Source organism: Aquarana catesbeiana, linkage group LG02, assembly GCF_042186555.1.
Source record: "Aquarana catesbeiana isolate 2022-GZ linkage group LG02, ASM4218655v1, whole genome shotgun sequence".
Taxonomy (NCBI): domain Eukaryota; kingdom Metazoa; phylum Chordata; class Amphibia; order Anura; family Ranidae; genus Aquarana; species Aquarana catesbeiana.
This window is the reverse complement of record NC_133325.1, coordinates 604781523-604798542: the sequence shown is the minus strand read 5'-3', so window position 1 is coordinate 604798542 and position 17020 is coordinate 604781523. Positions and strand designations below refer to the sequence as shown.

General features: G+C 43.9%; 1 protein-coding gene across 1 annotated transcript in view; it reads right to left on the bottom strand.

The window, feature by feature from the left end:
• RPGR (retinitis pigmentosa GTPase regulator) overlaps nucleotides 1–17020 on the bottom strand; it is a 196397-nt gene that overhangs the window by 51115 nt on the left and 128262 nt on the right. The window contains exon 12 of the mRNA XM_073616341.1: nucleotides 2656–2756. Coding sequence (XP_073472442.1) covers nucleotides 2656–2756 — 101 coding nt within the window. The remainder of the gene's footprint in view (nucleotides 1–2655; nucleotides 2757–17020) is intronic.

The following is a 17020-nucleotide window of genomic DNA, read 5'->3' as shown; positions in this document are numbered from 1 at the left end:
CTGTTGGATAAAGCACTGCTAAAAGACAAATATAAATAGTGATTGAATTATATAAAATATATCAAGCGGCAACCGAGCAGTTTTTGGTCTTGGGCAATCCTAATACCCGAGTATGTTATAAATGTGACCCTTATTACAAAGTCAACTTAAAGTACGATATAAATGCCATTCCTCAATGGATCAGCAAAAAATACATGTCCTTTATTTAGTGGCTCCATATACAACATAAAATCATTATTCAGTTACTTTTTTGTTTTTTTGCAAAACCTATTAAATACTACTCACAAAGAGGTGCAGTAATACCAGAGGTGTAATATAGTAATATATTAAGGAAATAAACACCCAAATATGTAAAGGGGTCAAGGCTTAGATGAGAAAGATCATAAAATAATAAGTAAAATAAAAATAAAAAAATACATAAAATCACTATATAAAATAATCTGAATTTAACAGCCAAAAAAAAAAAAATGATTTTCTTACTTTCAAGAGTAGATGTGTAATGCACCACTGTCAATTACACAAGCTATGACAGGGAGTCAATAATTATCCATTTCTCTATACTTAATTTTTAAGAAGAACAGTACAGCTACATTATAGTTCCTTTGCTTTTCAATGCGCTTTTTCCGTTGTTTCACAAACTTGCATACACACTCAGAACAAAATGTTTTTTGGTTTGTCTTTCAGCCATGCTTGCACCTCTCCTTGTACATGCTGGTCTGTGGCAAATTGATAACCTCTCAAGGCATCTTTAGGGGACCAAACAGATGGTAATCTGAGGGAGTTAGATAATAATAATAACTTTATTTTATCTAGCGCCTTTAAAAGGTGTATTCTCAAAGAGGAATAAGATAACATAAAGGGAAAAGGGACAATTAAGCGAAAGCTTGTCTAGAGAAAAAAATTTTTAGATTTGATTTGAATTAGTTTAGAGAAGACGACTCTCTGATGTTCTTAGGAAGTGAACTCCAGAGTTTTGGAGAATAGCAGGAGAAGGCTCTGTCCCCCATTAAGTGTAGGTGAGAAGTGGGGACACACAGTAAACCAGAGTTTGAAGAGCTGAAGTTTAGAGGGGTTAGGGAGGAGAGTACGTTGAAAAAAAGAAAGAGATAATAGGGTGCTAAAGCCATGAAGAGCCTTGTAGGTGAGCAAGAGGATCTTAAAGTCAATGCGAAACCTGATGGGTAGCCAGTGCAAGGACTCCAGGATAGGGGTAATATGATCACTTGTACCAGACCTAGTCAGGATTCTGGCTGCAGAATTCTGAACATATTAAGTCAATTTAAAGGGATTTAGGTACACCAGCGAGTAGAGCATTGCAGTAGTCAAGTCAGGAGAACACAAATGTATGGATCAGCTTTTCAGCTACAGTGTAGAAAGCATAGGACGCAGCCAAGCAATGTTTCTCAAGTGGAAAAAAAGATGTTCTGAAAACATTTTATGTGGCTCAAAGGTTAAACTAGCATCAAATATCACCCCTAGATTTTTTTCAATTTAGACTCAAGCTCAAGTACAGTATCATTTATAGGTAAGCTATAAGGTCTGGCTTTAGCTAATTGATTGGGGGGGGGGGGGTGCCAATAAGCATGACTTCAGTCTTGTCACAGTTTACTTGATCTGGACCATTTACAGGATGCTTCAATACATTTGACAATAGGCCTTGGTGTTTGGTTCGAAATGCAGGCTTGTCACACAGCATCTCACAGCAATATGCATGGTTTACTGCTGATCCCTTCTCCAAATAATGTTCTATTTATTAACCCTATGAGCTTCACTTTTCCTGTGGAGAGTTGAGTTTTGAATTTCTTCTTGACTGATGATTATGGGGTGGAGTATTCCACTCCATACTCTGGTGTTTGCTTTCTGGTTTAAAGTGATGGATCCACATTTTATCTCCAGTGAATTTAAAAAAACAAAACAAAAAAAACCCAAAAAAACAAAACCCCCCCAAAAAACGTTATCTTCATTAGCATAGCAGATCAGTAAGCGTTGACAGATGGCCAGACAACTGCACTTGTGCTCTTCAGCAAGTTGTTTTGGGACTCATCTTGCACAGACTTAATAAAATTAAACCCTGTTATGAATATATGCAAAACCATGATTAATTTTCTTATAATATGCCACATTGATAGTCTCTTGTCGGTTTCATAGACTTGCTCAATGTTGTCATCAGTAGTGGATGTGGATGGGCATCTCACTCCTTCTGCATGCCTAACACTTGTCTGACTGTTTTTGAACCCCTCAGTCAATTCGTACACACTTTGCCATGGTAAAACACTGTCCCCCATACCTTCCTGGTACACCTTCAGGCCACAAAAAAAAAAACGGATGACAGTTTGCTGTTCTTCTTTGGTGCAAACAGAGTGGAGTGGCCTGTGCACCAGCAGCAAAGAAAACTGAGAGAAGGTCAAAGGTACCATCTCTTGACATGCGCATAATCCTACCCAAGGATTATTATATAAAAAGTGAGGATAATTATTGACTCACCCTCGTACATAAACATTTGATATAATAATTATAAGGAAAAAAAATAGCTGTACTTACACTGTTTACCGTTTTAACCATGATTAATAAACATAAGGAGAACAGTCTTTTATTTATGTGCTTTAGTTTAGTTTTACCCTAACTGCAAAATTAAATCATTTTTAGCCTACGTACCATGTTCAAAATATCTGTTGGACCTCCAAAATTTTGCTGGCTCACATTATCAGAGTCATCTGCAGAAAAACTTTTTACCACGTCCTTCTGACTTTTTCCCTCTGCAAAAAAAGAAAAGAAAAATTTGATTAAAGCGACGTGAAATCATTTCACATAGATGTAATTTGGTATACATTGTACCACATCCCCAATTATAATGTAGAAATCATAAAAAAAAGAAAGGGACTTTTTCTGGCACTACACACTCGGGAATAGAATCACAACTTCAAGTTTAAAATAAAAAGTTAAAACCATCTTAAAAAGCTATCCATCAAATATAAATTCCATAGTTGTCATAAATAGGGCTTGGATCTAACCCTATATATTTCACCTCTATCAGACCAGAACCCAATATTTATAAGTCATATTAATACCATTTACAAAAAAAAAAAAAAAAAAAAAAAAAGAAAAATGATATATATATATATATATATATATATATATATATATATATATATATATATATATATATATATATATATATATATATATATATATATATATATATATATAAAGAATGTGGGATATGTATACTGATCCGATCCTCAGGTTGAAGGTTCTGCGTCTGTGAGATGTAAAAAATAGTCCCAACACTTTTCGCAATAAATCGCTTCTTCAGGAGGCCTTAGGATGCTAGAGAATACATACATATTAATATGCTAAACACATACAGTGCTTTGAAAAAGTATTCATATCCCTTGACATTTTCCACATTTTGTCAAGTTACAACCAAAAACACAAAGTGGCACATATTTGTGAAGTGGAAGAAAAATGATAAATAGTTTTCAAATTTTTTTTACCAATAAATATCTGAAAAGTGTGGCGTGCATTTGTATTCAGCCCCCCTGAGACAATACTTTGTAGAACCATCTTTCACTGCAATTACAGCTGCAAGTATTTTTGGGTGTGTCTTAGCATTGCACATCTAGAGTGACATTTTTGCCCAGTCCCCTTTGCAAAATAGTTCAAGCTCTGTCAGACTGAATAGAGAGCATCTGTGAACAGCAATTTTCAAGTCTTGCCACAGATTCTCAATTGAATTTAGGTCTGGAGTTTGACTGGGTCATTTTAACACATGAATAAGCTTTGATCCGTCGATCACGGTCTACCTGTCGACCGCCTGCAGATGACAGGTGGACCGCGAACAGGTTCCTGCGTCGCCAACCCCCGCCTTCTAAGTGCTGGTCCTTACCTTTCCTCCCAGCCGGCTCCGCTGTGCCGTCCCATCCAGGTCTCTCTATCCCTCCCGCCTCCTTCGTGGCTCCGGCGCGCTATGTCCCGCTCCCTCTCTCTCCTTCCCGATCCCAGCATCCTCTGCCGCTGTCATCAGTGAAAAGCGGAGACCGGAAAGAAGCACAGCTCAGGACGGAGGGAGGAGCCAGCCAAATTAATATTTTAAGTTAAACCACTGGTGATTGGTTGCTAGGACACAGGGTGGTTCTAAGCAACCAATCACCAGATTGCTAATATGAAAATCGACTCTGCCAGCAAACATCATCTGTCAATAATTGTGCTGCTTCCCAGTCTCCGCTGTGGGGGTGGGGGGGGGCTGGGGGCAGAGGACACCAGTGTGTGTGTGTGTGTGTGTGTGTGTGTGTGTGTGTGTGTGTGTGTGTGTGTGTGTGTGTGTGGGGGGGGGGGGGGGGGGGGTAGTGTGAAATGGGCAGAGGACACTGTTATGGTCAGGGTCTCCCCTATAGCAGTGTCCTCTACCAACCTTTACATTACCCCCCACGCTCCCTGATGCCTGCATTCTGAGCGCAACACACTCCTGATGCCTGCATTCTGAGCGTATAACGCACTCCTGATGCCTGCATTCTGAGCGTATAACATACTCATGATCACTGCATTCTGAGCATAATGCACTGATGAACCTTGCATTCTCTGCATAGCGCACTCCCTAAACCCTGCACTCTCTTGTAATACTTATTTTAGTTCTGAGTAAAAATACGTTATCAAAAAAGAAAGTCGGGCTTACTGTCTTTTTTTTTTTTTTTTTTACTTCATCAGTATTGTTCAAGTAAATCTCCATCTCTCAAAGGTTGCCTACCCCTGATCTAAACCATTCCATTGTAGCTCTGGCTCTATGTTTAGGGTCGTTGTTCTGCTGGAAGGTGAACCTCTGCCTCAGTCTCAAGTCTTTTGCAGACTAACAGATTTTTGCCCTGTATTTGGCTCCATCCATCTTCCCATCAACTCTGACATCTTCCCTGTCCCTGCTGAAGAAAAGATGCTGCCATGTTTCACGGTGTGGATGGCGTGTTCAGGGTGATGTTACGTGTTAGTTTTCCGCCACACATAGCTGTGGGGATCTCTGCAGCTCATCCAGAGTTATCATGGGCCTCTTGGTTGTTTCTCCGTTTAATGCTCTCCTTGCCCGGCCTGTCAGTTTAGGTGGACGACCATGTCTTGGTAAACTGACTGAGATTAAATTACACACAGGTCTATTTACTAATTAGGTGACCTTTGAAGGTTTTTGGTTAGTAACATGACAAAATGCGGAAAATGTCAAGGGGTATGAATACTTTTTCAAGGCACTGTATATTCCATATTCAATATTGCATTTCTAATACACAAATCAAATACTTACACATCATGCAAACAGAATACATTTGCAAATACCCCAGAGGCTGTGGTCCAGGGTCAAGAAAAAAATGGAGTAGGCGGCAAGGAATCCAAATAGGGAGGCCATCTAAGTGCATCCATATAAGGGAATGCTAACAAAATACATATCAGCTGCAGATGCCCAATATAAATAGCAGTCATTTAATAATACCTATTTTGAATAGATCCAGCTCACAGGAAAACAGAGGTCACTAGTCGGCACTGCCCCATGAAGGACACGATTCGCTCCCGCCATCAATACTACTTACTTAGAACAGGGAGGGAAGATCGTTTATCAAGGTTAACTGCTTAAGGACCTCCCCACATACATTTACTGCGGCAGGGCAGCCCTTTAGCACAAATCACGAACCTGTACGTGATTCTCGTCTTCGGCTCTCAGACACGAGCGCCCCGCCGGAGCCCCACTTCAGCTGTGGTTGGACACAGTGGAAGACAATCAGCGAGTCCGGCAGCCTACGAACCTATCGATCGTTCGTAGAGAGGCAGAACGTCAGTCTGCCTATGCAAACAAGGAAAATTAAGATTTCATGTTCCTGCTAAGCAGAAACATGGATCTGTGTTTTCCCTTAGTCAAAGCACTCCCCCTACAGTTAGAAAGCACACGTGGGGAACATATTTACCCCTTTGATTGCCCCTGATGTTAACCCCTTCCCTGCCAGTGTCATTTATACAGTTACGGTGTATATTTTTAGCACTGATCACTGTATTGGTGTCACTGCTCCACAAAAAGTGTCAGTTTCAGATTTGTCTGCCGCAATGTCGCAGGCCTGCTAAAAATTGCTGATCGCCGCCATTACTAGTAAAAAATATAAAAAAAAAAATAAAAAGTCCCTAAATCTATACCATAGTTTGTAGATGCTACAACTTTTGCACAAACCAATCAATAAACACTTATTGGGAATTTTTTAATGAAAAATATGTACCAGAATATGCATTGGTCTTAAATTTATGAAGACATTTGATTTTTTACATTATTTCATTGGATATGTTTTATATCAGAAAGTAAAAAATAATTGTTTTTTTCAAAATTGTTAGTCCTTTTTTGTTTATAGCGCAAAAATTAAAAACCGTAGAGATGATCAAATATCACCAGTTAAAGTAATGCAGTGCCGTATTGCAAAAAATGGCCTGGTCAGGAAGGGGGTAAAACCTTCTGTAGCTGAAGTGGTTAAAGGGAAACTCCACCTCAATATTAAACAGGCCAGACCCACAAAATAGATTATTCCTGCCCTTGAGAATTCATTGAAAAATATTAGCATTCACCACATTTAAATGTTCCTCTTCTGTTTTGATAGGTGAGGTGATAAGGTTATGTAGGAATCCTGGCAAGGTCACTATGTGTTGGATGATCTTTCAATGATCTGGCTCTCCTGCAGGTAATGCCTGGTCTATGCCCTGCATACTTTGCCACTATAGGATAGTAAGTGCCAATATCTATTAAAGATTCTTTGCAATTCAGAATGTTGTTGGGAGAAGCAATTATTAATTTGTGTTTGGGGAGCTGATTCTCATTTCTGTTGATTATTTAAAGACTCCCTACTTCTTTTCTTGGCCTTTTGAAATGCTTTTTTTGGCATTTTTTACTATAGCCTCTGTCTCTGATCATACAATTTTTTGGTCTCCGGAAGAAGCGATTTACAGTGAAACGCATTGGGACCTTTCTTACACAGAACCTTCATCCACTGAGCATCGATATACATTTCTTGCATTTTTTTATATATGTTCCTGTAAATGGTATTAATAAGACTTATTGGGCTTTGGTCTGGTAGATTTGAAATACATTGGGTGAAATCCTTGCCCTGTTTGGGGCAACTGTGGATATATATTTGATCAATAGCTTTTGAAGATGATTAATATTTTGTGTACAATAAAAGCATATCCTCAAAGTGTACTTGCCTCATGCCATAACACCTAATGTGAATCCTGTCCTCTCTATCTATGGTAAGTGCCCAACATCCTCCCCCAGTACACAGGCGGTGATTGACAACCTCAAATATGTATGTTTCCCAGTGAGGCTGTACATTCCCTCCACTCAGGTGTCAGGTTACACTCAGCTAGGTGTTGTGGAGTGTGTGACAAATTCCAGCCCCCGCCTCCTGGAAGCTGAGAAATAGGATCTGCTTTGTGTACTTTAAAGGGCTGCAGATAAAGAGGTACAGTTTATGTTGGAGGATTTGCTTCATTGTTGTTTATCACACAAATCTGGTAATTTAAGTGGGCCCATGAAAGGGTTTAATACCACTTCTGGTAGTTAGAAAAAATACTGCACAAGTATACAATGCAAGCCACCAAGAGGTGTCTGCACATACTTGCAACAGTTGCCCAAAACCTTGCTCTTGCAATGGAATCCATGGCTATTGTGACTTGTTCTTAGTGATGAAGTTTGACCACACTTTATGCCTTTTTGGCATTCCTATTGGCCAGTAAATTGCTGGAGGGTGGGATGTAGCAGAAGTATTGCAGCTTTTCATGTCAGAATGGCCTGGGATTCAGCAGGTTGTTGAAGGTACAGTATTGTTCAAGGTATCTCTAGTGCCCGCACGTTAAATTTGAAGCAGTATATTACTTTAATGAGAGTAACTTTAAAGCTGAACTCCAGTCTGGCCTGTTTCTTCTCCATCTGCTTCTGCCTCTTGGTGGAAAATGGTGTTGCTCTGTAATTTTCTCCCCTTCCACCCTCCACTGTATGCAGTGCAGGCAGGCATACTTCCTATTGTCTCCCAGTCCACTACAAGTCTCACTTAATGTCTTTGATTGTATTTGAGGACCCTTGGACTTCAGAGGTGTAACTCACCGTAGCTGTGTTCTATGTAGTGCCCAAAACTTCTGTGGAGCCAGTTTATTCTGGATGTGAAAGTCTGCCCACTGAATTCTAGGAACAGCAGTCTACTGAAGGTTGTTTTTCTCTTTACGTCTGAATGCAGGGTTTTACCTTTCAGTCAGTACAGTTTACTTTCTGTGTTCCTTATTGTATAAGGTGATAATTTGTGTTGCCCATTTACACCAAAGCAGTAAGGAACATGGAAGAGGAGCTCAGACTAGTGCCTTATATAGTGCAATGCTGTATATGAAGCAACAAATAAACACAATATGCTTAAGCTGATAACACACAAACAATTACATTTTTTGGGGTCTTTATTGAACACACCCATTAAACATTCACAGTGCTGGAGGAAAAAGTAATTGAACCCATAGACTAATTACTTCAGCAAAAGCTAATTGGAGTCAGTAGTTTGCACACCTGAAGTCCAATTAATGAAATTAGTTTGTAGGTGTGGTATAGAACTACTTTAATTCATAAAAGACGCTCAAACATTTTAAGATTCATAAGATGTGAAATGAACCATACCTCACAAAAAAGTGCTCTCTGAAGACAATCAATCAAGAGTAGCTGACGTGCGTAAGGCTGGAAAGGGATACAAAGCGATCTCACAGTGTTTTTATGCCTCCATCAGTTGACAGCCAAATTGTCTAGAAATGTTGACAATTTAGTACTGTGGCTGCTCTTCCTAAAAGTGGCACCCAGCCAAAATGATTCCCAAAGCACAATCCTCAATAAGGTAAGGACTGAATACATCGCTTGCAAACATCCCTGTTCATGAGTCTACCCTATGCAAGGCTTTGAACACGCAGGGTGTACATGACAGAACACCATGAAAGAAGCCACTGCTCTCCAAAAATAACAAAAAACACTGCTGCCTGTCAGAGCACCTTGACAAACTGCAACGCTGCTGGGAAACAAAATATCCTATAGGATAATATCAGGGTGGCTGTTCACCATCTGAAGCTTAGTAGAAGTTAGCTGCTGCAGAAGGACAATGACACTATGCATCGAAGTAAATCCACCACAGAATGGCTTCAGAAACAGAAAACTAGCGTTAGACTTACTGGTAACTCTGTTTCTAGGAGTCGTCCAGGACAGCACTAGAGAGATAGGCTCCACCTCCGGAGGCAGGAAACACATAACCAGATCTTTAAAAGGGCGGCTTCCGTCCCTCTTCCTCAGTCTTTAACCGAGAACTTCCCCAGAACGGCTTCTGAAACAACAAAAACACTGGTTTAAAGTTTTAACAGCATATAGGGAGGCAATCCCTGCTGCCCTGGATGATTCCTAGAAACAGAGTTACCGGTAAGTCTAACTCTAGTTTTCTCTAGTCATCTGTCCAGGACAGCACTAGAGAGGATCAATGAGAACCTACCAGATGGGGGGGGGGGGGGGCTGGGACTACCGCTTGGAGGACTTTTCTCCCAAATGCTTGGTCTTGCGCTGAGATAAGGTCCAATCTATAGTGCTTCATGAAAGTCGAGTAGTTTGACCATGTTGCTGCTCGACAGATTTGTTCTAGTGTCGCTCCAGCTCGCTCCGCCCAAGAGGTCGATAGTGCTCCTGTGGAGTGAGCCATGGGGGAAAAGGGACATTCCTTCTTCAAAATTTTGTAAGCTTCCACTAGCGATTGTGTTTTTTAAAGCTTGGGACCCCAATTTTTTCCCCGAATGCAAAATAAATAGAGAATTAGATTTTCTAATTCTTTTTGGCATTTCCAGATACCGTAAGATGCAGGCTCTCACATCCAGTTGGTGGAATTCTATTTCCTTTGGATTGGTGGAGGACCCACAGAATGAAGGCAAAACAATTTCCTGAGTACTATGGAATTTTGTCACTACTTTAGGCAAAAAGCCTGGGTCTGTGTGTAATACCAGCCTGTCTTCAAAAACTTGCAAAAAAGGCTCTTTAATGGAAAGTGCCTGTAGCTCGCTAATGTGCCTAGCTGTAGATATGGTCACTAAGAAGACGGTTTTGAGCGTGACCCATTTTAAGGACAGCTCTTCTTCCTGTGACCATTTTAACCCCACCTTGTAGAACTATCGAGGCATTTAGGCAAAATTTTGAACAAAACAGGTCTAAGGCCCCTCTCCACATGGACGGATAGAATTGTGCTTTTAGCTGCGTTTTCTACCGCAGCTAAATGCACACAATGCTTTCCTATGGCCCCATTCACACACTGTGTTTAGCTGCGTTTTGATTACCTGCAGTTTTGTGTGGATAGAAAAAATAGAATTGACTGCGTCCAGGAGCGATTTAGCGCAGCTATCCGCACATAACCGCAGTGCACTGTGTCAGCTGCGGATAGCAGCGCCGAGCTGGCTCGCTCATCGGGAAAGGAAAAATGTTTCCCAATGAGAGACAAGCACGGGGATCCCTGCCAATACCAGGCACTGCTGTGTATGGTACGCCCCCTTATGATGGTACAGTCCCATCATGCCCCGGGACTGTGACGTCATAAGGGGGCGGGGTCACCAGGTGACATCACCCGGTGGCCAAGCCCCATGCCTATATAATTGGTTGCGGACCTCGCTCACGGCATTACAGCGAGAGGGAGCGTCATGTCAACATCTCTGGAAGAGAAGAGGGAAGAAGACGTCTCAAAAGACCGGGCTCCTCCATTAGCAAAAGAGCGGCAAAAGAGCAGAAGATAGCGGAGGAGCCCGGCAGAAGGAAGAAGGCACTGGAGAAGAACCAGAGAGCGTGGAGACGACACCAGAGAGAGGGAGAAGAGGCCTGAGAGACCCCTGAAGTTGGCAGAAGACCCCTGAAGTCGGAAGAAGACCCCGGAGCTGCCTAATAAATTACTTTTAAAACCTGTGTAGTGTGTTTTTTTTATTGACACTTTTTTCCCCAGGTGAATGGGTAGGGGTACGATGTACCCCATACTCATTCACATAGGGTGGGGGGCCCCCTTGTTAAAGGGAGCTCCTGGATTCCGATAAGCCCCCCGCCCGCAGACCCTGACAACCAACGGCCAGGGTTGTTGGGAAGAGGCCCTTGTCCTCATCAACATGGGGACAAGGTGCTTTGGGGTGGGGGGGCCCACAGGGAGCCCCCCTTGCCCAAAAGCACCAACCCCCCAAAGTTAAGGGCATGCAGCCTGGTACGGTTCAGGAGGGGGGGGGCGCTCACTCGGCCCCACCCCCTTTCCTGACCGACCGGGCTGCGTGCTCGGATAAGGGTCTGGTATGGATTTTGGGCGGACCCCCACGCCGTTTTTTCGTCGTAGAGGGGGACCCTTGGAATCCATACCAGACCGAAGGGCCTGGTATGCTCTTGGGAGGGGGAACCCATGCTGTTTTTTTATTTAAAATTTAGCGTGGAGTTCCCCCTCAAGATTCATACCAAACACAGTGCCTGGTATTGGCGGGGATCCAAGTCGGATCCCTGTTCAATATGAGTCGGTACCCTGTCGGGTTGCTATGGAAATGGCAAACCGCAGCTAAACGCAACCGCGGCTAATCGCACTGTACAAATGCAGCTGATCGCAGTGCCTGGTGTCTTGAATTTCACAGAAAAAAAAACATGCTTTTAACTGCGGCAGAATAGCCGTCCGTGTGAAAGGCGCCTAATTCTGGCTAATTCTTTAAAGAACCTGCTAACTAGCGGGTCTAACGCCAGGGATTGCTCTAAATAAACAGACAAGGCCGAAATCTGCACTTTTAATGTGCTGATGGCCAGTCCCTGATCCGCACCGTCTTGTAAAAACTCCAAAACGGCTGGGATACCTGCAGACACCCTCTTGGTATCTAAACACAAACAAAAAACTTTCCAAAATTTAACATAAATTGCTTGGGTTACTTTCTTTCTACTAGAAAGAATTGTATTTACCACCCTGTCTGAGAGCTCCTTAGATTTCAGGAGGCTTTTTTCAGACACCAAGCCGACAATTTTAGACTCTGTATATTTGGTAACAGAACTGGGCTCTGGGACAGCAGATCCTTCCTCTCGGGCAGCATGAGGGGAGGCTCCTGTCAGGCACAGCAGTGTGGAAAACCATGGCCTCTTCGGCCAATACGGGACCACTAATATCATTGTGGTCCGCTCCTGAAGAAATTTCCTCAGGACCGGAGATATAAGTTTGAACGGGGGGAAGACGTAACAATGGGAAAGGTCCACCTCTGGGCCAAGGCGTCTATCCCTTTGGCCCCTACTTCTCTTTCTAGCAAGAAGTACACCGGAACCTGGGCATCTGCCTTGTTGGCGAACAAGTCCACGTTTGGGAGACCCCATTTCTCTACTATTAGCTGGAAGATTTCTCTGTTTAGTGACCATTCTGACTCGTACACTTGGTGTCGGCTCAGAGTCCGCCAGGTGGTTGTCCACACCTTTTAGATGGACTGCAGATACTGACTTCAGGTTTCTCTCAGCCCAAAACAAGATGACACTCATTAGTCTGATTGAGGACTGACATCTTGTTTCCCCCCTGCTTGTTTAAATAAGAAACTGCTACCACACTGTCCGAGAGGACCTGTACGTGGTGACCTTTCAGCTCTCTGGCAAATGTCTTTAGCGCTTCCCAGATCGCCTGTAACTCCCTCCAGTTGGCTGATCTTTGGGACTGTACTTTCTCCCAGTGCCCTTGGGCTATTTTTGACCCCCAATGGGCCCCCCAGCCAGCCCCAAGCACTGGCATCCGTGGTGATACAGACTGACACTGGAAGAGACCATAATAGACCCTGCACAAGGTTCTCTTCATTCCTCCACCACCATAGAGACCTTCTGGTCTTTGAAGATAGGTGGATGGTTGTGTCTAGCAATTCCTGCGCTCCATCACAGCTGTTCAGGATATTGGCCTGGAGACACCTGAAATGGGCCCTTGCCCATGGTACTGCAGGAATTGTTGCTACCAGGAAACCCAGACCCGACACAGCTGAGCGGAGGGAAATTGCCAGATTGTTTTGAAAAAAGGTTGCAGTCACCTTCACCTCTTCTACCTTCTCCTCTGAGATAGATCTTTTGCATCACTGAGTTCACCAAGAACCCTAGGTACTGTAAGACCTGTGTCGGGATTAAGTTCGACTTTTCTTTGTTTATCAAGTTTTTTTAAAAAGGAAATGGCCACCCCCAGATCTCCTTGTAATTGGAGCACAGAGGGGGCAAAGAATAAAAGGTCGTCCAAATATGGTATGACCGATATCCCTTTCAATCTCAGGGGAGCCAGTCCTTCCACCAGGTGGATGAGGACAGGCCGAATGGTAGGGCCCTGAATTGAAAATGTCGGACCTACCTTCCCCACTGGATTGCCACCCTCAAATTTTTTTGAGTGTCCTCGTGGATGGGAACGTGTAGATAGGCGTCCCTCAGATCAAGGGAGGACATGAAACAACCTGGGGGAAGAATTGACTTTACCGAAAAGATTGTTTCCATATGGAATTTTCTGTAAGTTACCCAGTTGTTTAGTAACTTCAAATTTAATATTAGACAGAATTTGCCTGACGGTTTCTTTGCTACAAAAACGTGATTGTAGAAACCGTGGTTTACTTCTCGCTGTGGCACTGGAACAAGAACCCACTGATCTTCCAAGTCGCCAATTTGTGACAACAAGGCTGTTGCCTTCTGAGGATCCCTGGGAGGCGTGGTCACAAACGTCCTTGTGGGCGGGGTGCCTTTGAACTGTATTCGATAGCCCTCCCTGATTATCCTCAGTATAAAAGCATTTGGGGTAGTCTTTTCCCACTGTTGGAGGAACTAACCCAGTCTCCCTCCCACGGGAGCCAAGTCACTGGGATTTAGTGTTTATTTTAGGAGAGGAAAACAGAACACCTTTCCGTTTTCCCCTTCCCTACTGTTTTTAGGGATTGACCCCTTAGAGGTCTGTCCTCATGACACTCCTTGTCTTTGAGGACGAAAAAAAAAGTTTCCCTGGGGCTTTCTTACTCTTGGTAGAAAATGCCTTTTTCTTGTCTGCAGTATAGTCTAGGACTTTTTCTAGACCTTGCCCAAACAAGAGGTCTCCTTCAACGGGATGCCACACAGCCTAACTTTTGAGGCCGGGTCCCCCAATCAGGATTTTAACCAGAACGCCCTGCGAGATGAGTTTATAAGGGCAGCGGTCTTCGCTGATAGCTTGACTCAGCAGATGCGTCTGCCATATAGCCTGCTGCCTTATGCAGCATGGGAAGGGAATCCAACATTTCCTTCCTGGAGGTCCCACTTTCCAAATGTAATTGGTTCAGCCGAACCTCCAAATTACGAGCCACTATTGTTGTAGCCATTGAGGGTTTTAAGTTTGTCATGGCTACTTCCCATGACCTTTTCAGCAGTACTTCCATCCTCTTGTCCATGGGTTCCCTAAGGACACCCATGTCCGTTGATTTGGCACACTGGGAAAAGGCTGCGTCTACTTTGGGTACCATGTTCCAGACACAGGTGGAATCCTCACTGAAAGGGAATCTCCTCTTGAAACTTGGGAAAAAACAATTTTTTCTCCGGTTCCACCCACTCTTTTTTAGTAAAGTCCGCCAGTGCGCCATGTACCGGAAAAACCCTGGTTCGGTCATTTTTCAGGGTCTGGTACATCTGGTCATGTAAGGACAAGGAGACCCGCTCTTCTTTAATCTCAAGTGTCTCGTAGATCACCCCCAATAAGGCATCAACCTTCTCGAGTGAGAGCCTGTATCTAGGTGAACTTGTCCCTTGGCTCGGAATATCTTTGGATGATGCCGCCTCACTTGGTTCATCCAAAGAATCTGATTTATCTCCCCCTGATTCGTCACCCACCTCTGGGGCTGAAGCAGGGGGGGGGGGGGGACTGCGGCTGGTTGTTTTGGGGTTTCAAGGTTTGCCAGCATTGACTTAATGGCCTTCATTTCTTTCTGAACACCAGAAATCAATTCCTTGCAAGCCCCCGTGGCCTCCTTGTAAACAAATTTGTCAATACAGGGTATACAGAGGGGCTTGTTCCACCCTTCCTTAAATTTGTTCGTATATGACGGACACCTCTTCTTCCCCCCTGACCTCTCTGGTTCTGTGGGCAGAGCCCAAGACAAGAGAAGGAGAGAAGAGAAGGAGGAAAAGGAAGGGAAACAAAAGACAAGCTACCGTCAGCAAAAAAACTTTAGCAATCTATGGGTGTCCTCACCAACACCTATGTTCCCCCCCACCAGCTGCTGATGGGATTCACAAGACTCTATAGTTCGGATCCCATCTAAAAAAAGAGATGGGGGGACCATAAAAAAATGGGCTGTGTAAGAGTCCATCACTCTGCCCTCCTCCTGCATTCCAGAGGCCGGAACTCGAGGCCTACGCCCGACCCCTGCCTGACCCACGCCAGACACAATCGCATCCAGCAGCCAAGCGGCTATCAGGGAGGAGGACGCCGGCACCAGCTACGTTTAGCCTAGCCGGGGGACCCAGATGCCTGCCACCTTAGACCACCAGGTATGCAGACCTCCTTCTCCTTCTCCCATGGGCAGCTCCCAGGCTCAGGGGAAGGAGAGCTCCTATCTAGCCTCCTCCTCTAGTGGAGGAAACACAAATACTGAGGAAGAGGGACAGAAGCCGCCATTTAAAGATCTGGTTATGTGTTTCCTGCCACCGGAGGTGGAGCCTATCTCTCTAGTGCTGTCCTGGACAGAAGACTGGAGAAAATGCGCCTTTTGGAGTGGCCCCGTCAGAGCCTAGACCTTAACCCTATAAGAGATGCTGTGGAGTGATCTCAAGAAAGCCATTCACAAAAGACATCCCACAAATGTGTCTGAGCTAAAAGCATTTTTGAAAAAAATTGTCAAAAATTCCTCCTGAACACTGCTCAGGTCTGATTCTGAGATACCGAAAGCACTTGCTTGAAGCCATTCCTGCCAAAAGTGGTTTGACCAGCTATTAACTGCAAGAATTCACTTACTTTCTCCTATAGGACTGTGAATGTTTAATTGGTGTGTTCAACTCAAGACATTAGAATGGTTTGTATTATCAGCTTAGAAGTTTTTTTTCTTCTATTCATACTTACCTAGCTGGATGCAGCATCAGACCGATGCCGCATCTGTCGCCCGCCGCCTCTGCACTGAGAACCGAGCCACCGAACATCGTCGATGGCTTGGTTCTCTCACCTCCCCTAGTGGAGAGCTGCTGACTGTCAGTCAGCAGCTCTCCTGCTCTGCTCCTCCACGCTCATTAAAGCGCTGAGCTGTGGAGGGGTGGGGAGCAGCAGTTTCAGCGGCTCGCTGAGAGGCTGAGACTGCCATCAGTCCAGGCAGCTGGTGGATCCAGACTTCCTAAGTCGGGATGACTCACTGCCTCGACTGACTGCAGTGACGTGACTTCAGACCGCTCCACAATTAAAACAGGTCACAGGAGTGCAAAATGATTTGCACTCCTGTAACCCATAGGAGAAGCCCAGCCTAAAAATTTTAGGCTGGACTTCTCCTTTAAGCACACTCTGTTTTGTTTGGTTCACATATGTTTTCTTGCCACTGTAATAAGCAGTGGAGGATGGGGAGGAGTGACTATAAAAACATAGATAGCTGCACACTGGAGTTCTGCTTTAAGGTCTTTCAAAAATATATAGCATCAAAAAATGAATTATCAACAGTAAAAGTAGAAATATTACCTACAAACACTCTTCTCCAAGTTATGTTTGATTTTCTTTTATTTAAAGACAGTCATTTATTTGTTAAGATTTTATACCCTCTCTAAGGCTGCTTTCACACTGCAGCCGCCCAAGCGTTAGCGGTAAAGTGCCACTCATTTTAGCGGCGCGTTATCGCTGTTATAGTGGCGCTTTAGCGCCGCTATTCAGGCAGTAGCGGGGCACTTTTAACCCCCAAGAAGGTGGCGCGTGTCCGAAGCAGTTTTCAGCTGCTTCAGAAGTGCTGCCCATTCATTCCAATGGGCAGCGGTGGTCTGGGAGCAGTGTGTACACCGCTCCTAAAC